Below are 27095 nucleotides of genomic sequence, written 5' to 3' on the forward strand. Positions count from 1 at the left end.
TTTCCTTAAGAGATTTATTGGCTTTTGCAGTTGACATGTTTGAGCCAGAGGAAATGAAGAATTTCATTAACACTGTCAAGCAAGAGGACAGTATCCATAAACATATGATCTCAGATGGAAAATCATGGGAAAGATGTGGTTTCAAAATATGGCCTGAAGAGTAGAAGTCACTATAATTAACTGTCCATCACTTTCAAGCCACTATAATGAAGAATACCTAGGTTTGAGTCACAGGTCAGAATGTCACTGAAGGAGTCAGATGCTACAGAACACCAGTACTTGCTAAGCCACTTGAACTGAAACCACTGCAATTTACCACTCATCAGAACTAGTGGATAGAGAGTCTGTGACTAGAAATAACTGGAGACTCTTAACTGGTATAGGGAGGCAGTAGAAAAATAAGTTCAGATGTCCCTTGAAAAAGGCTGTTGCTATATTCAGTCCAAAATTATGAGAAAATATTTCTCAGCGACATATGTTTTATTGCTTTCATCCGAATGAGTTTATCATGAAAAATACATATTTATATTAAGTGTATAATCCAGCACTGGGAGTAACCCGGCGTTATTTAATTAAAAATGATTAACATGAAATGCAGAGTACCATTTACTTGCTGCACAATAGTCAGTCCCTTGGCAAATTAAAAAAATAACTAATTTAAATTTTGCCTATCAATGCCTTTGTTTAAACAGATTTAATTTTATCTGCCTCTTTAAATAAATACACAATGGCCATTACTTCAACCCAGAAGTACAACCAGTGTTGTTGGTGAGGTAGGTTTCGAGGATTAAGTTTTAAAAACCAACGCAGAGGATCATAGAAATATCATCTCCAACTGCTTTGAAAACATTATCTCAACCTAGCAGAAATCAGAGGCATCGCTCATTACTACTATTTTCTATCCCTGGATTTCTTTTGGCAGTATTAAGTTCATTGCTGTGTGCTACTTCCCAGACTGTGCAGCACACATTTCAATTTCACTAACAGCTTGTTTCAGATCTTCTATGATGGCATCTACATCCTCCTTTGATGTTGCACGTCCCACACTCAGGCGAAGTGCGTTCTCTGCCACCTCATAGGGAATGCCACTGTTTAGCAAAACATGGGAAGGCCTAGAAAAGCAAGATTGGTGGTCACAGGATGTGAGAGGGAGAAAGAAAATAAATGCATTCAGCCCACCAAATGAATTTCCTCCAGAGAAATGAAAATAGCTGTCAGACAAGCATGAAGGGGGCAACTAATTCCCTCTACCTGTATATTTGCTTGAAACCTTTAATCCAATTCCTAACCAGATATTATTCAGGTGCCCTTTGAAGGGGTTTCACCAACAAGGTACATGCTTGTCTGACAGCTATTTTCATTTCTCTGGAGGAAATTCATTTTGTTTTCTCCAGACTTGCCATCAATTCAATTTTTGGATGATCAGGTTTCTACAACGATGAAAAATAAATGACCAATTCCGGTCCCATCTACCCCAGCTAAATCTAGCCACTTCTCTGCAAGGTTTCTCTGCCCAGATTCTACTATCCTGAGGGGAAATCCAGTTCTGATTCTGATCCTGTATTTCATTCTTGACTTGGGTTTGGCAGGTTGGTTGTGCAGTGGCTGTACATGGAGTGTACTCTGAGATGTAGGTGGTTGATGGAGGCCTGCAGGAGTAAGTAGTAAGCTGGAGTCACGAGCTCACTGCTCCAACTTTCATGTGGGAAATTGCTTCTCTCCGATTACTCTTGAAAATCCTGTCTCTCCACTCAACAAGTTGGTTTGAAAATGGGATTTTCTGCTCTCAACTCTGGGAAGCTTCCCATTGGCTACTTCATATGATTCTCCCAATTTTCTTGCCATTCCCTATGTCATTCAAGGCTGGGAAGATTCTGCCCACAGATTTTAAAATAGCAGTCTTTACTGCGACATGCACTGATCAGCTGCGCACCTTCAGTTTCCAACATGATACATCAGGGAGGGAACTTAGGGAGAACATTAACATCCTTCAGCAGTGTGGAAGGGACAGTGGGCAGCAGTTAAGTGGCTGAAACCCGACATTATATGCTTATAATTAAAATGAAAATAGGTCATAGTGCTGAAAATACAAAATGGTCTTTAACTAAACAGTAACTTTCTATTTTTTAAACTATTCCCCATTACTATTTATTTTAAATCAAGCAGTGAGGTGATTAAATGTGAAATGGCAAGGAAGATATTATTGAATCAGGACTATTAACCCTCCCAGTTTTTAAAAATGGATACCATCTACATCCAGAAAATAGTTGAAAACCTAATCTTAATTGTAAATACAATTAGCGAGTATTGAGAAGATTTTGAGCTCAGGTTGAGATTCTGGATGTAGGTTTGCTTGCTGAGCTGGAAGATTCAGGTTCAGACATTTCATCACCGTACTAGGTAACGTCTTCAGTGAGCCTCCGAACAAAGCATAGCTAACGATTCCTGCTTTCTATTGATATGTTTGGGTTGGTTATGTCATTTCCTGTTCTTTTTCTCAGGGGTGGTAAATCAGGTCCAAGTCAATCTGTTTGTTGATAGAGTTCCAGTTGGAATGCCTTGCTTCTAGGAATTCTCGTGCGTGTCTCTGTTTGACTTGTCCTAGGATGGATGATCCACAGGAACTACGCATAGCAGAGAAAAATCACTTATACAGTGTATTCATAAAGAACAGGTACCCAATGAACACAGTCTAGAGATTTCTCAGCAACAAACCTAAACAAGTAGACAAAACACATCCAGAAACCCAAGCCATTCTCCCATACATCAAAGACATCTCGGAAATGACTGCCAGACTGCTCAGACCCCTTGACATCATGGTAGCCCACAAACCCACCAACACACTAAAACAGCAGCTAATTAACCTGAAAGACCCTATACAGACAACCAGCAAAACTAATGTCATTTACAAAATACCTTGCAAGAACTGTAACAAACACTATATTGGACAAACGGGCAAAAAACTAGCCACCAGAATACATGAACATCAACCAGCCACAAAACGACATGAACCTCTCTCACTAATATCCTTACATAGAGATAAGGAAGGACACCACTTTGACTGGGACAACACATCCATCCTAGGACGAGCCAAACAGAGACACGCACGATAATTCCTAAAAGCATCGCATTCCAACCAGAACTCTATCAACAAATACATTGGCTTGGATCCCATTTCCCACCCCTAAGAAAAAGAACAGGACATGACATCACCATCGGAAATTATATCACCACAGGAAATAACATCACCAAACCAAATATAAAAATAGAAAGCAGGAATCATCAGCAATGCTTCATCCAGAGGTTGAAGATGTTACCTAGTATGGTGATGAAACATCTGAACATGAACCTTCCAGCTCAGTGAGCAAACCTACATTCTGTAAATACAATTGTGATAATTCTGTTACAATTCAATCTTACTATAGAGAGGAACAAGCAATGTGTCTGAGGATAGTGGTGATGACATAATGATATTTAAGATTATTCTGTCACCTATTCCAGAATCACAGGAGTGAACTTGGGGACCTCTTACCTATTGCCTTTGTCTGAATGGCAAGCAGCTCCGACACTAGCCAACAGCCTTCGACAATGTAGCAGCACTGTCCGACCTGGCACACAATGGAATAGTTACTGTGGCATAACACATTCACAGTAGTGACTCAAACATTCCCCAACCTTGTGCTTTTTGGGTGTTTATTAATTACATTGAATATCTGATTTACTGAGACTAAGAGTACAGTTCTGCCAGTACCTTGCAGGTTAGGTCCAAGAATAGACACGTTGCAGGTGTTAGGCAATCTCTCTGAGCCCTCAAAGTGGCTGTTGAAACGTAGTCTATCTTTCCCAAAGTCAGTCTGCAATAAGAACAGAAAAAGATCAAAATATAAATTTTACTCATTAATCATGTAACATACAGCAATAACATAAATAATAGATTCAACAATTCTCTTCAATACAATCTTAATAGAGTAATCATGTCTTAGTCAACTTCCTGTGATGAAACCACTTTATGCATCCAGATACACAATCTAATGGACTAAGCCCATCCTGCAATCACCTCAGCACACTGTGATGTGCACAGCCTGACAACTTAAAGAAGTGATACATTGTGACCACCTGTTTATTTACAAAGACAGGGTAAAAACAAGGGCCGCAGATGCTGGAAACCAGATTCCTGATTAGAGTGGTGCTGGAAAAGCACAGCAGTTCAGGCAGCATCCGAGGAGCAGGAAAATCGACGTTTCGGGTTTCTGGAATGTTTGAGGAGTGCTGGTTATGGAGGTGGTAGATAAAAGTTTGTTGTACTTACAGTTTTTGATGTTTGAGACGGTGTTAAAATACTGTTTGTTGAGAGTATGAGAAAGTGAGAACTGCAGATGCTGGAGATCAGAGCTGAAAAATGTGTTGCTGGAAAAGTGCAGCAGGTCAGGCAGCATCCAAGGAGCAGGAGAATCATGAAGAAGGGCTTATGCCCGAAACGTCGATTCTCCTGCTCCTTGGATGCTGCCTGACCTGCTGCGCTTTTCCAGCAACACATTTTTCAGCTGTTGAGAGTATGACCCTATTTACAAAGGCAGCCAGTGTTCTCTTTGCACTAGAATTGGATGGACTGCCTCTGACTTTCTATCCAAGTCTTACAACATTGCAATATTCAGTATCTATCAGGACAGAATCTAAGAAATTGGAGTTGACCACGTGGCCCCTCAAGCCTGCTCTAACATTCAGTATGATTATGGCTGACCTTTGCCTGCTCCTCAAATCCCTTTCCTAGAGAGATTTAAAATAGATCTGTCCCAACTTGAACATATTCAGTGGCTGAGCATCAATAACCTCAGGGATAGGCCATTCCAGAGATTCACAATCCATAAGTGAAGAAGTTACACTACATCTCAGCCCTCAATATTTAAATTCCTTAGTCCGAGCTCTGCCCTGTGTTTTAGATTCCTCAACCAGGGGAAACTACCCCACGTCCAACATTCAAGACCTTTCAGAATCTTGTATGCTTCTATTAGATCACCTCTCATTTGTCTGACCCCCCCCAGTGGATTAAGGTTCAATTTACTCAGCTTCTAATCACAGGCCAATTCTTTCATTTCATTAATTAATCGAATGAATCTTTGTTGTACCATTTCCAAAACAAACTTATCCTTCCTTAAACAGGGAAATCAAAACTGCGCATAGCACTCCAACTGTGGTCTCACCAAAGTCCTGTAGAAATTATAACAAGATTTCCATCATCCTGTATTCCAAACACACTGCAGTAACAGCAAATATATTACTGCCTTCCTAATGGCATGTTGTACCTGCATACTTTTTCTGCATACCCCTTGAAAGTGCACAGAAGTCTCCCCAAACATTCTCAGTTCTGGAAGATGGCACTGAATGTCCGAACACAAAAGAGAAATTCACCTTGAGTTTTTATTCCTCTCTTCTCTTCCATTAGTACTAACACTTGTTGGGTTAATGATCCAAGAATAATAGCAGCACTCTGAATATTATCCAAATGGATGTTTTCTGTCTGCAAGTCCAGTCAGTGGATATCATATTGTTCAACCAGAGGGCCCCAGCTTTATCCTATCTCTACAAACCAACGCACGTATTAGATTTAGGAGTATGTTATTCAGCCTCTTGAGCCTGCTCAGTCAATCAATAAGATCATGGCCAAATTGATTGTGGCCTCAATATCATGATCCTGCCTACCCCTGATAATCCTAATCAATCAAGAATCTATCAAACTCTGCCTTCAAGTATTCAATGACTATTCTTCCACCACTTTCTGCAGAATAGAGATCTAAAAGCTCTCAACACTCAGAACAAAATATGCTTTGCCGCCATCTTAAATGGGATATTTCTTATTTTTAAATCAGGTTCCTTTAGTTATCCTCAACTGATGCACATCAAAGCAGTCGCTGGTTAATAATCGGGAAGAAACCTCAGTGATATTTTATCCCCTCACCCTGAGAGTTGCAGCAGCTCGATTCTGATCGGCTCGCTCAGTAAAGAACAGGATTCAAAGTGGGATCACTGGTCTGTATAATTTATTGTTTCACTGGGCAGTATCTTACCTAGAAAACTATTAGTACACCTGTGCTATATTCTAACAATTGAACTACACACTTGGATAGTCAGTCTCCAATAATACAACACGCATGTAAAACATTCACCACAAATGTTCATATGAACGTAAACATTGCTAGATAAAAGATCATCAAAGTTAGTCCAGTTCACCTTTCACTATCTTTTCGATTCACAAGGTACAATAAAGGAGTTGCTAACTATTCACTGCAATCAATCATCAATCAATTAGTATATAAACAATACAGGGATTAGAAGAGGTAAACCTCCAATACTGTGAAATATAGATCCAATACCTTCCTAAATGGTTATGGATACTCCACATCTTTTTCCAAATAACTCCTACACTGTACAGTCTATTTTGGGGTTGGTTTAGCTCAGTTGGCTGGACAGACATAGACTGATGCCAACAGCATTGGTTCAATGCCCATAGTGACTGACGTTACCGTGAAGGACTCTCCTTGCCTGAGGCACAGTGACCCTCAGGTTAAACGACTACTAAGTCATCTCTCTGTTGGAAGAGCAGCCCTATGGTCTGGTAAGACCATAGTGACTTTACTTTAAAATATTATTTTGTTACTTCTAAACGTTCACACATACCAACAGTTTCTCTTCCATGTAATCCCTCACTTCTTGCATGTGACTGGCATATGCTTCGAGATTCCTGACCACCAATTCAGCAGCCTGACGAAAGAGATCAGTAAAATGAAGTTGAAGTCCATCAATCATAAGTTATTTTAGTTTTTTTAAACCAGGTTGTTTATTTAGCAGAGAAAGGATTATTTACCATTTAATCAGTTTCCATTAACTCTGCACAGTAAGGACTATCCACGATGCATTGCACAGAGTTTCACTTATTCAAATCGTGATGGACATTTGCTATGTCATGTACAGAATGGAGAAAAGGAATGTAGGACGTGTGGTTGATATGTACAGAAACATTGAAGTGGAGTTTGAATTCCACCCCCACCACCACCCAAAAACCCCCTGGAAGAGCAAAATTGAAGGCTGTCATAATAGAGAGATAATGCGTAAGTGTACACAAAATTGGTGAAGAGGTGATATGTCAATAGTATTAGTGAAGTTATTTTTCAGACTGAAGGGTATCCCCTAAGATTTTGCTGGTACCAATCTTAGGTACTGTTCTTGATTAAGTTAAAAATCACACACACCAGATTATAGTTCAACAGGTTTATTTGGAAGCACTAGCTTTCAGAGTGCCGCTACTTCATCAGGTGGTTTTCAAATGACTCCTACACTGTACAGTTTATTTTGGGGTTGGTTTAGCTCAGTTGACTGGACACAGACTGATGCCAACAGTACTGGTTCAATGCCCATGCTGACTGAGATCACCGTTAAGGACTCTCCTTCTCAACTGCAACCACCTGATGGAGACCGTCGCTCTGAATGCTAGTGCTTCCAAATAAACTTGTTGCATTATAACCTGGTGTTGAGAGATTTTTAACTTTGTCCACCCCAGTCCAACTCTACATCATGTTCTTGATTGTATCACAATGACATTGGATGTACAGGGCACAATTTCTAAGTTGCAGAAGTTGCTAAACTTGGAAACATAGGAACAATGAGGAAGGCACAACTCAGACAGGTGTACACAAACTGATGAAACGGACAGATATAAGACAGTTTGCATCCAATGCACTGAATGGAGAGTGCTATATTTTAATGAGGTAATAAAAATCAAATTATACTTTTGGCTGCATGAATGTAGGTCTTTGAAAGTGGTATAAGTTTGAAAAGACTGTTAAAGCAATATGGGATACTTAGCTTAATCAACAGGGTCAGAGTATGAAAGGAAGGAAGTGGTGCTAAATCTTCGTAATGTAATGGTTTGCTTCCAGCTACATTATTGAGCATAATTCTAAGCATCACATTTAAGAAGCCAGTCAAAGTCTCGCACTGGGTGTAGATGAAATTTACCACATTGGTATTAGGGATGAAAGCCTTTAGTTATACTTTAGGGTCAGTGGTTCAAATATATGATTCCAATTAGAATGGAAAGCATGAAGAATGGGTGTCTCTCTATAGGAGGTGAATACAGACATAACACCAGAGAAGATCATTTCTGGTACTTTTGCGATGACTGAGAGAGTTCAGCTCATCTTCATATTAGCACGATTCAGCCTACAGAATAGCACCTGCTGAGCTAAAATAGTGGCTGTCCTATGATCAGATAGTATGGGCAAAATATTTACCTTCCCAAGTCCTGCGATCATTGGTGTGTTTTCTGTTCTGGGAAGAGATTGCAATACAAACAGCAAAGTTAATTACTGGTTTTACAATTTATGTGCTCACTAAAACATATGTAGTCTATTCAAATCAGTCACGTTATTCTCAAGTCCTACCAAGAGAGTGAGGGAAATTTTAAATTTCAATTTTTGGGTGAAAAAAAAAGACCAAAATTGAATCAGACCTCATCTTTTGAATTAGAACCAAATCTGTCATTATGGTCATATCAACCTGCCTAATAGGGTCAGTAAATAGCTGGATTGTCAAAGTGACCACAGAGATTTTAGGCAACATCACGACAGTGAACTGACCAGTGGGAGAACTAGATTTTAAAAAATCTCTGGGCTTGAGTTGCAAAATGCCAGATCAAGGAAAAGGGTAAGAGGATGGATATACTGCAGGAGGTGAAACCAAATATTGCTGCTTCATGATCATTGAGGGTCGTCAAAAGGGTTGTGAAATCTCTTTAGAGCAGAAGTTATGATTAAAAATCCCACATGCTTTATGGAAGAGGGGAAGAACACTAGGTGCTACATGGTAGGACGGAAGGAACATCAAAGCGGGGGGGGGGGGGGCGTTAAAAGTAATTTTTTAAAGTCTTTGCATGAAAACGTGGTAGTAAATTCAAAATGAAATCAGTCAACTGTGGCTAACAAAGGAAGTTTACCGTTGAATAAAATCAAAAGATGCCGGAAATAGCTTTAAATCTGAAGATTGGCAGGTTCTTAGAAGACACTTAGAAAAGAACTAAGAACTTGATAAGAAAACAGAGAATAACATCTGAATGAAATAATGCAAAAATCATAAAAATACATCGTAAAAGCTTGTACAGATGTTTGAAAAGGAAACTTTTGACTAAAACAAACATGGGTCCATTGAAGTCAAAATCAGGAGAATTTATGTTCAGGAATAGAAAAATGGCAGAAAGGCTAAATTATTACTTTGTCTCTGTGTTAAGTGAGGAAGATAGAAGTAAACTCCCAGATAATATATAAATGGGTAGGGAGGATGAGGAGTTGAAGGAAATTAATATTAGTGAGAAGGTTGTACTGGAGAAATTAATGGGTTGAAAGTAGATAAATTTCCTGGACCTGATATTCTACATCCCAGAGTGCTGAAGGACATGGCTGCAAAGATAGTAGTACACTAGTGATTATGTTCTAAAATTCTATAGATTCAGGAATAAGCCAGGCGGATTAAAAGGTAGTAAACATTACTTCACTCCTTAACTCCAAGAAGTTTGAGATTGAAGATATGTATTCAATTCTATCTGCAATTCATTGTTAAACTCAGTTATAAATCAGCTCCATACATTGCTCAAGAATAATCTAGGGTCAAAAGTGGAATTAATTCTTCTGCGCTTTTCCACAGAACGTACCCTGGCCTGAATTTCCTTTCTTGGCCACCACCAAAGAACATCGGGTATAAAGGCGAGTTCTTGCCTGGTCCTGATACATACAGGGCTCCGATCCGTGGGCCGTAGAACTACATGGGTGAGACAAACACAGATAGCTAAAGCTTATAGAATTTACAGAATCCCTACAGTATGGAAACAGACCCTTCAGCCCAGCAAGTCCACACCGACACTCCGAAGAGTAACCCACCCAGACCCATTTCCTGAACCTATTGCTGTACATTTACCCCTGACTAATGCACCTGGTCTACACATCCCTGAACACAATGGGCAATTTAGCATGGCCAATTCACCTAACCTGCACATCTTCGGATTACAGGAGGAAACGGGAGCATTCGGAGGAACACCGTGCAGATACAGGGAGAATGTGAAAACTCCACACAGACAGTTGCCCGAGGCTGGAATTCAACCCAGGTCCCTCGTACTGTGGGGCAGCAGTGCTAACCACTGAGCCACCATGCCGCCCTGATGTGTAGGTTAGGTATATTAGTCAGGGGACATGTAAAGTAATAGGGTAGGGGAATGGGTCTGGGTAGAATATTCTTTGGAGGTTTTGTGTTGGCCTTGTTGGGCCAAATGGCCCGTTTCCACACTGTAGGGATTCTATGATAAATACAAAGAATTCGTAATTCTATCTTACTTCTTTAAGCATAAAGGAAGACAGAAGCCAAAGTTCACACTGGTCCCATGCGGCTGAGGAAATAGTAACTGGGAATCAGGCAGAGGAAATTAATAAATACTTTTCAGAGTCTTCACGGTATAAGACACTAGTAGCATCTCAAAATTACAAAATATTCAAGGGCAAAAGGACTGCAAATCATTACAAAAATCATAGAAAACAAAGTGCTAGAGAAACCAATGGAGCTATAGATCGATAATTGGATCTAATGGATGCACACTAGGATATTAAAGGAAGTAGTTACAGAGGTAGTGGATGCATTGGTAGCAATCTTGCAATTCTGGAAAAGTCCTAGAGAATTGGAAAAATGTCAATCCTTATTTAAAAAGGGAAGGAGAAAAAAAAACAGGAAACTTTTGGCCAGTTAGCTTGATATTTGGAAAATGTTTAAGCTGACAATAATGGATGCAATAGCAAAGTATTAAGAATTAAATAATATGATCCAGCAGAACCAGCATGGCTTCATGTAGGAGTAATCATACCTTACAAAATTTATTAGAACTTTAGGATAGATAAAGGTGCAAGAGTGAATTTAAAATGTTTGGATTTTCAGATGGCATTTAATTAAAGTATCATGCATTGGGCTACTTAAGATATCACCATGGTATTGGAGGTAGTCAATCAGCATGGATAAAGGTTTGGCGAAATAATAGAAGCTAAAAATCACAACAACACCATGTTATCATCCAATTCGTTTATTTGGAAGCATTAGCTTTCGGAGCGCCACTCCTTCATCAGGTGGCGTAGAAAATAAGATCATGCTCACAGAATTTATAGCCAAAGGAGTCCAGTGTCATGGAGATTTGATACATTAAACAATTTTAGATTAAATCTTTCATTTTGGAATGGGATATGCTGGTTTCTGTTCTTTGATGTGGAAATCCCAGAACTTCTTTTGAATTACATTCTCAAAATGGCTCAGCTTTTGTAACAATAGGTATTAATTCTGTCTGTGTCCCAATGTTGCGTCAGACTACAAGCCCACTGCGTAGTGGATTCGTGCAGTTTTTGAAGAAAATATACAGCAATTCTGCAAAAACAAATTCACCCCATAAACATGTATGTGTGCGTGTAGAAGTTGCAGAGTCAGTATGTGAGTGTGTGCGTGTGTGTGGGTGTGAGTGCAAATGAGTGTATATGTGTGTTGCCTGAGTATGATAGGGTATGTGTCTGAGACAGGGTGCATGTGTGTGCATGAGTGACAGCTTGTGTAGGAGAGAGGGTCTGCGTGGGTGAGTAAGAGGGGAGAGAGAGAGAGAGATAGAGAGAAAGAGAGAGAGAAAAAAAGAAAGAACGAGAGAGAGAAAGAAAGAACGAGAGAGAGAGACGACGAGAGAGAGAGACACAGAGAGAGAGAGATACAGAGACACACACACACAGACACAGAGAGAGAGAGACACAGAGAGAGAGAGAGACACAGAGAGAGAGACACACAGAGAGAGAGAGAGAGAGAGAGAGAGAAAGAGAAAGTATATTATGTCGTGGATTCACCTGCAGTGTGGAATTAACCCAAGGTCCTGGTTGAGGCCATTCCCATGGGTACCGAACTTTGCTATCAGTTTCTGCTCAGCCTCTCTGCATTGTTGCTTGTCCCAAAGTTCGCCTTGGAGGATGGTCACACAAAGGTCCAAGGTCGAACGTCCTGCACCGCTGAAGTGTTCACTGACTGGGAGGGAACACTCCTGCCTGGTGACTGTTGCACGGTGTCCATTCATCTGTTGTCATGGCGTCTGCTAGGTCTCGCCAATGTACCATGCCTCAGGGCATCCTTGCCTGCAGCCTATGAGATAGACCACATATACCACGTTGACTCAGATGACACACATACATCCCTCGCACTCACACCCACATACACATCCTCTCACAGACACATAACCAAGCTGACACACACACACACACACACAATCAAGTGCACTCACACCCACACACTGACTCTGTCGCTCCTACATGCACGCACATACAAGTTTATGGGGTCAATTTGTTTTTGTAGAATTACAATATATTTTGCTCAAAAACTGCATGAATCCATGTAAAACCATGCAGAGGACTTGTCAGTCTGTCTCAGGGCTAGTCAGTCTGACTCAACATTGGGACACAGACAGACTTAATACCTATTGTTAGAAAAGCTGAGCTATCGTGAGAATATAATTTAAAAGAAGTTCTGGGTTTTACACATCAAAGAACAGAAACCCGCATATCCCATTCTAAAAAGATGAAAGATTTAATCTAAAATTGTTTACTGTATCACATCTGTACGACACTGGACTCTTTTGGCTATAAATTCTGTGAGCATGATCTTATTTTCCACAACTACCTGATAAAGGATCGGTGCTCCAAAAGCTAATGCTTCCAAATAAACCTGGTGTTATATGATTTTTCACTTTGTCCATCCCAGTCCAACACTGGTTCCTCAAGTCCTAACTAATAGAAGACAGTTAGGTTAAGGGGGACATTTTGAGGATGGCAATCTGTGATATGTGGAGTGCCATAGGGATCAGTGTTGGGGGCAACATTATTAACAGAATATAGATTAGATTACTTACAGTGTGGAAACAAGCCCTTCGGCCCAACAAGTCCACACCGACCCGCCAAAGCGCAACCCTCCCATACCCCTACATTTACCCCTTACCTAACACTATGGGCAATTTAGTTTGGCCAATTCATCAGACCCGCACATCTTTGGACTGTGGGAGGAAACCGGAGCACCCGGAGGAAACCCACGCAGACACGGGGAGAACGTGCAAACTCTACACAGTCAGTCGTCTGAGGCGGGAAATCAATATCAATATATTGATGACTTGGGATGAGGAAAGCAAATTTATTATTGCCAAGCTTGGAATGACACAAACATAGAAGCAAATAGTGATGATGACATGAAGAATCTACAGAGGGATATGAACAGGTTAATCAAGTGGGCAAAAACTTGGCAGATGGAATATAACTTAGGTAGGAAGAATAGAGAAGCTCAATCTTATTTAAGTTGAAGAAAAACTACACAAAGCGGCATAACAGGGGATTTTTTAAGTCCTTGTCTATATATCATAAAAACTAGCATCATGGTTCAATGGGTAATAAGGAAGGCAAGTGAAATGTTGGCCTTTATTTCAAAGGAAACAGAGTACAAATATAGGGAGGTTTTGTTAAAATTATGCAAGGCACTAGATAGACTGCAGCTGGAATACACTAAACAGCTTGGACCCCTAAGCTAATGAACAATTTACTGGCATTGGAGGCAGTTCATAGAGGCTCATTAGTCTCTTCATACTAATATCAGCCTGTCTTATGAGGAGAGAATGAGTCAACTGATCCTGCACTCAGGGGAATTTAGAAGAATCAAGTTATTCAAGCATACAAGATCCTAAGAGGACTTGACAGAGTAGATATGGAGAGATTGCTTCTCCATGTTGGTCAATCAAGGTCCAGCAGGCATAATCACATAACAAAGGAGTCAGACATTTAAGATGGAGATGAAGAATAAAGATAAATTTCTTCTGTCAGAAGGCAGTGAATCTGTGGAATTCTTTACTGCAGAGGGCTGTTGAGGCTGGGGCATTAGGAATATTTACAGATTTTTAATCAGTAAAGGAACCAAGGGCAATAGTGAAAAGGTAGGAAAATGGAGTTGAGGATTATCAAATCTGCCATGACCTCATTGAATGGTGAAGCAGACTTAATGAACTAAATGGCTCACCTCTTCTCTTACATCTCATGGTCTTAAACATAAATAACTTAATTCCCAGCCATACAAACATTCTGAAACCTGACAGTACAGGTTCTTCATTGTCATGGTGATTATATTTTGTTTTCATTGCAAATTCCAATAAATTTGTGATCTCTAACTTTGCGTGTTAAATGCAGAGATTCACCATTGACGACTTTTACACAGTTCCAGTACCTACTCAACAATGTAGACTCTATCACTGGGGCATTATATGCATTGAAGGTCTATAAATTATTTAAAAAGGACTGTAAGATTATAGAGGAATAATCTGATAACTGAAAACCACAGTGACTGTGTATGTGAAGCAAGTTCATGTTGGGCATTTGCTGAATTAATCCAACATGTTCATCAGGGTAAAATGCATTTTATCATATTAATGGAGACATTAAGAGTTGTGTAGAAGCAAGTGGAATTGGTGATCAATCAGCTATTTGATAGGTACAACGTATAACAATATGTCAGCCTTCTTCACCAAGAGATTAGGATGCAAATTGAGGAACCTCACTTGTACACACATCCTAGGTCAGAGTCTATTCCTTGAACAACAAACCTCAGGCATGATGTTGGCCTTGGAGGCTGTACAGAGTAAATTAGATTCTTCTGTATTCTCTTTTAATTTAAAGGAGTTGAAATTAAGTCAATGGAGGTGTTTAAAATAAGGCATTGGTAATGTCACTGGACTAGTAATCCAGATGATCACATTAATGTTCTGGTGATATGGATTCAAATCCTACCAGGGCAGATAATGAAATTTAAATTCAATAAAATTCTGAAACAAAATGCCCTAATTGTGACCACATATCCTGTGTTGATTATTATAAAGACCCATCTGGCTCATTAACACCCCTCAGGGAAGGTAATTGGCCATCCCAAGAGTATTCAGCCTGAAGATGTAATACTGCCTTGTCCTACAAAGTGACAGCCAGTGAGTTGCTGAACTAGAAGACAACTGCCTGTCAACAACCTTTTAATTGGCACATGGACAGTTGACCATCACTGTGTGGGGTCAATAAAACAGATGCTCTTAGCTTGCAAAATGAAAGTACCCAAATTTCTTCCTGTCCTTCCTCTTTGGAGAACAATAGAAAATCTCATGGGGGCTGCTTTCACTCACTATTTCCCTGTAAACTACTTTCTCTGCAAATTTCCTTCTTGGAAGAAGAAAAGGGGGAAAAAAAAACTACCTTTAACAGACTCTGAAAGGGGCAAATCTTCAACCAGTAAATGAAACACTGAGAATCGGTACATCCAGAACGTTGCATCATTAAAGAATCAGAAGGAACCAAAAGAAATTAGGAGGAAAACAACAGACTGACATCTTGAGATGTGGACTGGTGCCAGATGGTGCTTCTGATTCTTTTTCTTTCCTCATGGTGGGTCTGTTTTAAACAATACAAATTAGAAGTAAAAGCATTCCATTTGGTCCTTCAGGTCTGAGCCTCCATTCAATAAGGTCATGTTTATCAGTTTTGTTCCAAATTCCACATTCCTATCTATTGTCAATAACAAGGGTCCATCTTCTTCTGACTTAAAAAAAATCAATGATTCCACCTCCAACACCCTCTGAAGCAGTGTGTTCCAAAGTCAAGTAATCCTCAGAGAAAACAATTCTCCTTCTCAACAAGTCTAGTTCACCAGCCTGGCATGTACAATTGGGCTCATACACATACTTTACCTTGTGTCCTACGATTGTGAGATAATCGACACCAAGATCCAGTATATCGAGCTGCAGCTTGCCAACTGCCTGAGCTGCGTCTGTGTGCAGCAAAATTCGGGGTATTTCTGGGCCTCTTTGTTGATTTAAAGATTTCACTCGTTGACAAACCTTTGCAATGGGCTGTAATCGAGCAAATTCCATTGAAATTTGTTAAAGTGTTTGTAGTCAGGATGCAATGCAAAATATATATAATTGCAAAATACAACTGAGGCGGTCACTTAAATCATTTTATCCAACAACTTCATCAGGAATATGCTACTGCACCGTACAGTAAATACAATATTATTTAAATATGAAAATGGGAATTATATCAATTCTCTGTTCAACTGAGACTATTGAATAGAGCATCTAATATATGGCCACTAGCAAAAGGCAGCTAGCACAACAATGTGGCCAAATAAATACAAAGTACTGTAGAAACTCAGCAGGTCTGACAGCATCTGTGAAGAAAGATACAGAGTCAACAGTTCAAGTCTATTATCACTCCATAACAGTCTAAGTTTTGAAGAAGAACCATTTAATTTGAAACATTCACCTGCTTCTCTCTTCACAAATGCTGCCAGACTTCGTGTATCTCCAGCACCTTTTGTTTTTATTTCAGATTTCCAGTATTTTGCTTTTAATGTGGCATTAACTCAAATTTGCACTTATGTTTTTAACTCAATAGTTTATCTCGCAAAGTTGGTTGACTGGTGGATAAAGCCAAATGCTTGTATCTTGGATGTCAAAGAATCAAGACTTAAATTTCATATGGTGACCCACAAGGTTCCACTGTGGTATAAAGCTAAATAACTCAGTAAATACTAGGCACTCCTATCTAAGAGAGGAAAGGAGTTAAGTTGGGAAAGAAAATGAAAATGTCCATTTTTAACTGGAATATTTCTGTAATCCAGATTGTGTTCCTGGATTTGAAATCACAAAAAAAAGCAAAGTCAAACCCCACTATAACAGTTGAGACTTTGAGGTCAGTTTAAAAACCAAATCTGAAAATAATATTTTAAAAAATGGTAACCGCTAAAGTCAGCACAGAACTGCCAGATTGTCATTCAACCCAACTGGTTCACTAATGTCCTAAGGGAATTAAGTCCATGATTCTTACTTAGCCTGGCCTTCAAGAGTGTTCAGGTCCACTCTAGAGTAATTGACTTTCAATTGTTCTCTGTCGTGGCCGAACAAGCCACAGTTGTGTCAAAAATAAGGGCCAATACTACGTTCTAAGAGAGATACAGGCAAGGAATTGTAGCCTTGACATTCACTTCATGAGAGTAAAATAAAAGCATGATTACCATCAGAATGCCTGTCTCATTGTTAGCAAGCATAAGAGAAACAAGGCAGGTGGTTGGCCTGACAGCAGCTATTACGTCACCCACTTCAACGCATCCAGTTACCTTGGAAACAGATAAAAACGTAGCTTCTGAAATGGAGAAAAACAATGATCCCTTCAGTTAAATGCTCCTTAAATGTTAATGCTTTAAAACATTTATCAACGTTTATCATAAAGTTCAAAACCATTCAATTTGCAACCAGCTAAGGAGTTTTTCACCAATTTTTAGCAACTGCCCTGTCTCTGGCCAAGGTGTATTTTCTTGTACTGGCCAAGTACTCCCAAGCAATGTTCCAATTCCCAACAAAGTTCATATAACTCCCAAAATACCCCTACACTCTGAGCTCCACACATACTGGAACTGTTTAATCCAATCTTAGCCAGTAAAAAGGCAAACACCAGCCAGGTTAGGAACTGTCACATATCTATCTGTGTAACAGCAAGTCTTCTGGTTGTTTTACATAACATTTATAGAACAAAACATAACTCAACCAACTTAAAAGAAATTAAAAAGATGACATACTCTTGAGTTTGCCATCTTCATGGAGGATCTGCAGATGTAGAAGCAGCTAAAAAAACTCAAAAAGAACTGAAATTTCAGCAGAAGAGGCTTCTAATGACATCAGAAAGCATTGCTATGGCCTTGAGGAGAAAAACACTTAAAATGCAGCTCAATCTGAGCAGCAAAACCATATTGTGCTTTGTAATGTCTAACAGTCCAGCGCAAGATTCAATTTATCACAAACAGTTCCACAGGAGATCCACTATTAATGCTAAAAAAAATTCAACCAGAGCAACATTGCAAACGTCAAGTGGGATCCAGTTAACAGCAATTATAGTTGGAATATGGGTTGAGTTTTGAATTCAAAGGTTTGAAATACAATGAAAAAAATTTCACATGCTCTTCCCGCTGATGGAAATATATTAAGGGATCTCTGTCCTGCAAAGTACAGCAAGATATCCACATACATTTTCACTCGGCTTTTTGACAGAAGAATCCAATAATCTCAGTGTCCTGCTATTTCCCTGATGTGAGGCGTCAATGTTGGACTGAGATGGACAAGGTCAGAAGTCAGATGACACCAGGTTATATTCCAACAGATTTATTTGAAATCAAACCTTTTCAGCATTGCCGCTTCACCTGGTCAAGTGAGAGAAAAGCACTCAGGCACAGAACTTATAGGCTGGGAGATCAAAAGATCAGATGAATGTTATGAGTGGAGTGGTTCAGTGGTTAGCACTGTTGCCTCACAGCGCCAAGAGCCTGGATTCGATTCACACCTGATGTCTGTGTGCAGTGTGCACATTCTCCCCGTGTCTGCGTGGGCTTCCTTCGGGCGCTCCGGTTTCCTCCCACAGTGCAAAGATGTGCAGGTTAGGTGAATTGGCCAGGATAAATTGCCCATAGTGTTAGGCGCATTAGTCAGGGGTGTATATAGGGCTGGGAAATGGGTCTGGGTGGATTACTCTTTGGAGGGTCGGTGTGGACCTGTAGGGTCGAAGGGCCTGTTTTTATACTGTAGGTAATCTAATCGAATCTAATTGGAGGCCGAATAATAGATCTCTGCAAATAGTCAACATTGTCAGATAGAGTGAGTGAAGTATCAACAGATGAATAACAAGTGAAGGGATCATTTGTAATATGATTAAATGAAGCGGAGAGATAATTACAAAAAATTAGAAATAAGGTGGCGCTGGAGACAAACCAAATGACTGGGATAACATAATAGGTATGAGTTGCATGTCGGGAATCGAACCACAGTAACAAATCCAAAACTGTACAAATTAAATTAAGATAGAGAGATCATATGATCATCCCTACCTTCTATACCCACGAAGACAGCTCAACCATGATTTTGGGTTCATGTTGAACTATCACACTGCTCTGTATTTGTAAAATCTTCCTAACTGTCCTGTTTTGACACCATCACCTTAAAAAATTGTTGTAACCTCTCTACCTTAGTAATTTGTACAGTTTTGGATCACTTATTACTTTAGTTGGACCCTTGGCACACGACTTAAAGCTATTACGTTATTCGAGTCATTTGATTTGTCCCCAGCATCACTTTTTATTTTTAATTTTTGTAATTATCTCTGCCCCATTTAATGAGATTATAGGCCATTCCTTCGCTTGTTATTCAGCTGTTGACATTTTACTCACTCTATCTGACATTCTTGACCACTTGCTGAGACCTGTTATTCGGCGGGTGGACACTCCACTCACACCACATATATGATCTTTTGATCTCTCTGCCGATAAATTCTGTACTTGTGTGCTTCTCTCTCACTTCATCTGACGAAGAGGCAACGTTCCAAAAGCACGTGATTTCAAATAAACCTGTTGTTGTCTGACTTCTGACCCTGCTATTTCCGAAACCCCCCTCTTCTTCAAATGTTCTCCTTTAAAAAAGATGTATGATCTCTGCCTCAATACCCCAAATGCTGTTTCATAAGGAAAGTCTTTATTTCTTTCAACATTTTCTCTAACTTAATTTCACTGGATGAGTTTTTATTTTCCTTTCATTGCACAAAGCTTGGGGAGGGGAAACGTGAAGAGGATGTGATTTGGACAAGTTGAGTGATCAAATGCACGCCAGAAACACAATTTGGATAAATGCGAAGTTTTCCATTTTGGTAGCAAAAACAGAAAGGGTGATTGATGTTTCAATGGCAATAGATTGGGAAAGGGGGAGGTGAAACGAGACTCTTGACTATCCTTGTACACCCACTGCAAAATGTTGGCATGAAGGTGCAGCAGGCAGTGAAGGCAGCAAATGGTATTTTGGCCTTCACAAATAGAATTCGAGCACAGAAACAGGGATATCTTGCTGCAGTAGTAAGGGCTCTACTTGCAATAGTGTGCAAGCCTTTGGTCTTCTTATTGGAAGGAGGAAAGACTGGCTATCTGAGGGAGTGAGTTGAACATTTAGCAAACTGATTTCTGGGATAACAGGACTGATATACGAAAAGAGACTGGATTGGTTAGGACTATCATCACAGGAGCTTGAAAGAATGAGGGGAAATCTCACAAACATTTATAAAATTTTAATAGGGCTAGACAGGGTAAATTCAGAAAGGATGTTCTAATGACCAGGGAGTCCAGAACCAGCGGTCATAGTTTAAGGGTACATGGTAAGCCTTTTAGGACTAAGATGAGGAGAATATTTTTCATGCTAAAAGTGATGAACCTGCTGAATTATGTGATGCAAAAGCTGTTGAGGCCAAAACATTGAATATTTTCAAAGAGTTAGATACAGTCTTTAGGCTAATGGGGTCAAAGGGTAGGAGGAAAAACAGGAACAGGATACTGAGTTCTCAGCTTTGGGCTTGTTCAAAATGACCCAATAACCCATAATCTAACTCAGAGGCAGGCAAGTAAGATTAGTCTAAGACTTAACCACCTCTATGTGTGATAGAAGGTAGTTGTTTTCAATGCATCTATTGGTGCAGGTTGTATGGCACCATGCGCAAAAAAATATTTTTGGAAGAGGATATCAAGGTCACAGCTAGCTCCTCTAGTGACTGGGAGTGTCGAATATAGATGATCAACCATCAGTGTTCTTTTAAAGTAGGGACACTGATAATCTGTTCCTACCCTCTATAAACAAAATTTCACCTGTTCACCTCAGATGACAATCTACTGGAAATTCATTGCCAAGACACTAAATATATGCATATTTATAATACAATAGCAGAACTTTACATATGTATCTTTATAGTTAAGTTTTATACAATTGGGTATAAGGCAGAGCAATAACATCTCACCTGCTTTCTCCTCTTTGATCAGATTGTCCACCACGAGTTGCACTGAATCATGCTCAATGTTTGATGTAATGATGTGAGGTAATGGCCTAGCTGTTGGATCAGTATCCATACTTCCAGAATTGTGTGTCTGTTGCCGCTGGTGGTCCCAATAGTACTTGATTGCCGTGTGAAAGACTAGATTGTTAGCCTGGAAAACAATTGTTAGCTGATACTCATATATTCTGCCTTTGTGCAAAGCTAGCAATATAAAACTCCAGGAAATTATGTCGGGAAGGGTGACATACAGAACAAGGGCATTTCGGATTCAGTGTCAGTGCTGTGTTTCGTTTGCGCTCAGTGCCAAGTAACCTGCACCAATAGGTGCATTGAAACAAGCTATCTTTTATCACACATCAGAAGTGATTTAAGTCTTGGATCAGTCAGATTATGGGTTATTGGGTCAGGTACTGTGTGGATGAGATATATAAGAAATCTACTTCTAAACTGTTCAACTAAACAGTTGTATTTGAAAGTCTCCACAATTTTCTCTCTCCCCTAGCTAGAAGTACCCTCCACCCGGAATGAAATGAATAATAGCCCAATTCTTGAAATGCACTATTACAAGGAACAGTTTGTAATTTGGTACAAGTTATCAGTCACCCAAGGAAAACATTAATACACCCAGAGCTGAATGTTATGCAAATTTACAATGTTGGTTCTTGCCTTGTATAATGGCTATTGATTATGGAGTGGTGAGAGGGATGGTAGAGAGTTGGGTGGAATTAGGGGTGGGGTTGTCTGACATGTGAGCATATAATAAAGGCAGTAACCACAACAGGGACTTAAAATCAGATTTATTTTGGATTCTTCTTACTTCAGTTCCACCAGAGGTGAAAATGATATCTTCTGGTCGGCCTCCAACCATCTGAGCCACACTCTGTCTTGACCAATCTATCAACTCCTTGGCTTTCTTACCTAATCATAAATTAGTTACACAAAAAATACAGAAGGCAGCATTTGTCATTATTTGCTATAGAACAATTCTATACAAGCATTTCCACTTTTAACACTGGTGAGAGAGTAATAAAAAAGGAGGAATTTGCATTTAATGAAAAATTAAGAAAAGCAAGAGTCCTCTCTAAATTGGAAATAGCTCTCATAATTCACATTCAACAGTATACTGTCTCTCTGCTCCGTATTACATTCTGCCAGTGTAGAAAGGCTTACAAGAAGAGCAGCTAATCCCAGCTATGGGGTCTTTCAACAAAAATGCCAGGTCATGAGATTATTGCCTGCAAACTCTGTGCTTTACAGCTGCATTTGAACAGCTACTACCAGTTTGAGGTCAGCAGCTGCAGTATGAGATCCAACTAGGGAATATAATGTTACTTCTATTCAGGAATTCTATTGAGCAAGATCTTGTGTAAGTACCCATGCATGCACAGAGATCTCTACCTGCAATAAAAAGTTAAGATGCCGAATTTCTGTGGTGACACAGTAAGTAGAGAGAGGAGCTGTTGGAAGTCACACACCTGTGAGTCTACTCATCACATACCTGGAGTATAAGAACTGCTAGGGTTTCCCCATGCTTCCTGCATGGCTTCAAGAACAGTTTGAATAACCTCAGCGTCCATAGGCGTTGTGGCATTGTAATCCATGTAAATGCTGTTTCAAATGCAAAGTATTATTTTAACTTTATTTGTATATTTCCCCTTCCTAAAAATGTACTGGCCTTAATTTTCAGTGGGTACCTAAAATTAAGGTTTGCATCACATACAAGGCATGCCACTGTGAAAGGAAAATTATGGTAAAAGTTTTGGAGCAATGTTCTTGGCAGCCACCTTTCCTTCTAAAAACTGGATCCAAATTTATTTAGAGTGATGAGGCTCCAAAGGATCAAATGTGGATAAATTGAATCTCACTACATTAAAACATATTGAAGGATGAGGCAGCCATCAACAAAAGAACGTAGGTGACATGAGGAAACACTATGTAGCAACTAATTAAGAATGCGCTGTTCGAAGGTAGGTGCGTTCAACTGTAGCCTCCAAAGAAAATTGAATCAGATAAGAGAAAAAAAAATCTCCAGGAATACAGAAGAGTTGAACAAGCTAAGTTGGTCTTACAGAGAGTTATCTTAGATATGATTGCTAATTGGCCTCCTCCTGTGCTGTAACTGTTCTAAGATATTTTATTGGTTTAGTATTCTGTGGTTTCATTCTTGGAGCAGGTCTGACAATTCACTGTCATCTGCTATCACTATTGTACAAAGGCAAAATTGTTTCAGCACTCAGTAAGCTCACTTACCAGTCAGATGAAGAGTCATTTTTTCCCATTATTACTGTCGCTTTCTGATTACTTTGAGTAACTGGAGGCCCATCAGTGGTAGTAATGCAAGCATTCTTCTCCATTGCCTACTTTGCAGCTGATACAATCCTCGAAGAACCCTTAAAATTATAAATAAAATACCAAATTCACATTTTAAGTGTATCACAGCCGTCAAAGGGATAATGTGATGGTGAGGGCTTTGAATGAGAGATGGAGTTACAACTTTACAAACTTTTATAAAAGAGCCATATGACATCAAGTGATCATTTACCTTAACTGTCTTTAATCAGAAAATGTTAGCTGCCTACAAAAACAAAATCTAAGGAAATGGCTCAGCTTATGAGAGAAAAGAACTGAGATAGGGAGAGGCAGGCTGCATTTGTGACAATGTATATATACAAAGAGACTTTTTATGAATAAAGTACATTTTTGAGAGCGAAAAGAACAGAAGGATGTGTTAAAACAGTTAGAAAGAAGGATGCTTTCTGGAATTTAACCACCAAGACGACTGGTTGGGTTTAATGACCATTTTGTATACTCCAAATTCCTCACCAACTCTCAGCAATTAACATTATTAAATACTGTGTAACCCCAACCTTGTCTCAAAAATAAAACGAGTTCATGGTCAAGCCAGAGAATAGCAGATTACATAACTTGAATGCAACAAACTCCTTTATAAAGATTCAAAACATGCCACAAAAACTCCTGATAAGTGCAAGCTAAGATCCGTTATTGTGACCTGGTCACTGCATTTCTTCATTATACTTAACTATTTGAGCTGCTTAAATAAAATGAGTGATAAAATGAGAGATTAAGTGGAAGGTGAATGCTTGCTACTACACATCAGACATCCAAACCCAGTACCTTAAATGCCCAGTACCTTGGGTACAGGCTTTTGGATGACCTACTATCTGATAAATTGAAACATCATGTGAACCAATAGATTCCTTGTTGGTGTTTAAATTATGCATTTTATAAAGTTCAGTCTAACACTATGTTGGATCATAAAAGTTTTGACCAGGACAGCTGCTGCACTCAACTAGAACTGTTGATATGCAACTCTACGAGTTAAATCTCTAACCCCTTTATAAAACTTATCTTATACACAAAGATAAAACAAACACGGGTGTTACAGGCAGACAGAAGGCAGTTCCTATCCATAGGATTTGCTGAGATGATCCTTTTAGCTTGTCAGGACTTGGTCCTCCTTCATCTTCCTTCTCCAGGTACTTATGCTTACAGGAGGCTCAGAGTAACTATTCACATTTATTACACTTCTGACTTAACAGTTAAAAGCCATAACCTATAGCAACTGGTAAGGAGAAATAACATGTCATTTCAGACGTGAGGTTTTTTTAATGGAAACAGAAGTTCCTTCCTTTTCAAAAGTCTGACCAAACATCTACAAGATGTTCAGCTACCTGCAAGCCAAAAATAGTGCTGTTGGTAGGTACTAACAACAGGTCACCAGTTCTCAGACCAATGAGCTAATTGTTACTAGCCAAATCTCCCTTCATACAGAGACCCACCTCATCTGCAGTAAGCTCCCTCTGTTCTTGAATAAAAAACATTTACAATGAGTGTCATGCAGATTCCTTTCCAAGAGTGCAGCAATCCAGTTTGCAATCCTTGCTTTTTTTAAAAAAACAGCCCTTTTCCCATTTTTTCCACAATTAAAACTGCGGAAAACATTTTTAAAAAGTAACAAACTTAAAATGGATTCTGAAATCATTGTTTGATTATAGTGTTTGTACCTTTGAATCAGTTTCCATGACAGATGTCAATGCCTGTTGGAAAATAATTGACTATATGTACTGTACCTTGGAAAGAGATGGAATTTATTCCCTGAAAGAAGGGCAACTTTTCTTTCCCTGTCTCCCTCCCCAACCTCCAAAATCAAGAGCAGAAAAGTTGTCTCACTACAATCACTTGCTACAGCTACTGAAACTAGAGCAATCTTTGCCAAGATCCTGACAGCAGCTCCATCCCCACCCCCAGTCCTGAAGGATTATATCCAAAACTTCGACTTCTCCACATCCTGATGCTGCCTGGCTTGCTGTGTTCTTCCAGTTCTCCTACTTGTCTACCTTGGATTCCAGAATCTGCAGTTTGCTTTTGTCTCCATCCATACGTGAAAACAGTCAAGAACAGACTAATATTTTGAGCAAAGATGCTTGGTCAGGACTATTCTGTGCACTTCTGCTTTGTTATCAGAATTCCACACTTAAGAAGAAAATTGTCTATTTACAATTATGCTCAAGGAAACAAAATCTTCCTTTGCCTGGCCCATAAATTTTATAGATTAGATTACTTAGTATGGAAATAGGCCCTTCGGCCGAAGCGCAACCCACCCATTCCCAACATTTACCCCTTGACCTAACGCTACGGGCCAATTCACCTGACCTGCACATCTTTCGACTGTGGGAGGAAACCCATGCAGACACGGGGAGAATGTGCAAACTCCACACAGCCAGTCGCCTGAGTCGGGTCTCTGGCGCTGTGAGGCAGCAGTGCTAGCCACTGTGCCACCGTGCCGTCCACTAATCTAGCTTGACGTTTCTTCTTGAGCTGAAACTGGAATAGTCTTGGAGAGAGGCTGCAGGCTTCATCAGATGTCACTCTAGACAACAAACCAAACCAAACTGGGAGAGGCTGAATAGGCTGGGGCTGTTTTCCCTGGAGTGTCGAAGGCTGAGGGGTGGCCTTATAGAGGTTTACAAAATTATGAGGGACATGGATAGGATAAATAGACAAAGTCTTTTCCCTGGGGTCAGGGAGTCCAGAACTAGAGGGCATAGGTTTAGGGTGAAAGGGGAAAGATATAAAAGAGATCTAAGGAGCAACTTTTACATGCAGAGGGTGGTATGGAATGAGCTGCCAGAGGATGTGGTGGAGGCTGGTACAATTACAACATTTAAGAGGCATTTGGATGGGTATATGAATAGGAAGGGTTTGGAGGGATATGGGCCGGGTGCTGGCAGGTGGGACTAGATTGGGTTGGGATATCTGGTCGGCATGGACGGGTTGGACCGAAGGGTCTGTTTCCGTGCTGTACATCTATGACTAGAGTCGAGAGATATGTCTACCCCTCGGATGCTGCCTGACCTGCTGTGCTTTTCCAGCACCACACTCAAGACTAACTTTCATTGCAGCAGCTCGCTTTAATAGGCGGGGTTCAGTTTATTTTGCAGTGTGTTTCAAGTGGGAGAGAGAGGGGGGACGGTGATAGGAACCCCAGCCTGGCTTAGCCCTGGCTGCCATGACAACCCTCGGGCCTACCCAATGCAGACCGACACACGCCCCGCTTATTACCGCCCACCCCCTCCCCGCTTCCTTTATTTTTACTTTAACCCCTCATCTCCTCACCAGAGGGTGAAGCAGCTACTCCCCTGAGATTCCTGCCGACCAGAAGGCGCTCCGATCTTTGCGGACGTAACGACCGACGGCGAGCGGTTCACCTTTCCCCTCCTGCTCCCCGCCGAGCCGCAAGTGCGTCCTCCCAGCCGCTAGGGTGCGCGCGGCTCTGCCGGCGCCGGCTCCCAAATCAGAGCCTCCAGTCACAGCGCCACCGGCACCGGAGGAGTGGAATTACAAGAGGCCGGCAGGGTGGGGAGAGGAGGGCCAACAGTGTGAACAACTGCCAATGGTGCAGTGGGAAGTAGGAAGAGGGGAGGCCAGGGTTGGTGACAAAAGGGGTGTGTGTTGGGCACTGGAGGATGGGATTGACAATGAGCACCTCAATGGGTTAACTGGCATCATACACCCATCAAGATGTAAAGGATTTATTTCTGGGAGGTGCTAACTAGTCTCAGGTTGGGTTTGACTTGTCCTAGTGCGACATCTGAT

General features: G+C 40.3%; 1 protein-coding gene across 2 annotated transcripts; it reads right to left on the minus strand.

The window, feature by feature from the left end:
- Positions 1-454: 454 nt before the first annotated feature.
- scly (selenocysteine lyase) lies at positions 455-26799 on the minus strand. Of its 2 annotated transcripts, XM_060834327.1 has the most exons (13): positions 26616-26799; positions 23229-23368; positions 22477-22586; positions 21796-21896; positions 20943-21129; positions 17140-17267; positions 15812-15973; positions 9701-9807; positions 8289-8325; positions 6676-6759; positions 3752-3854; positions 3533-3608; positions 455-1112 (listed from the first exon to the last, which is right to left on the minus strand). In XM_060834327.1, exons 2-13 carry the CDS (start codon positions 23330-23332, stop codon positions 944-946), a joined length of 1368 nt encoding a protein of 455 aa, XP_060690310.1. In that variant the 5' UTR covers positions 23333-23368; positions 26616-26799; the 3' UTR covers positions 455-943. The 2 variants fall into 2 exon arrangements, with proteins under 2 accessions (XP_060690310.1, XP_060690312.1); XM_060834329.1 differs by lacking the exons at positions 22477-22586; positions 26616-26799 and having other exon boundaries at positions 23229-23349.
- Positions 26800-27095: the final 296 nt, after the last annotated feature.

The sequence above is a fragment of the Hemiscyllium ocellatum genome, chromosome 13 (genome assembly GCF_020745735.1).
Source record: "Hemiscyllium ocellatum isolate sHemOce1 chromosome 13, sHemOce1.pat.X.cur, whole genome shotgun sequence".
NCBI classification, from domain to species: Eukaryota; Metazoa; Chordata; class Chondrichthyes; order Orectolobiformes; family Hemiscylliidae; genus Hemiscyllium; species Hemiscyllium ocellatum.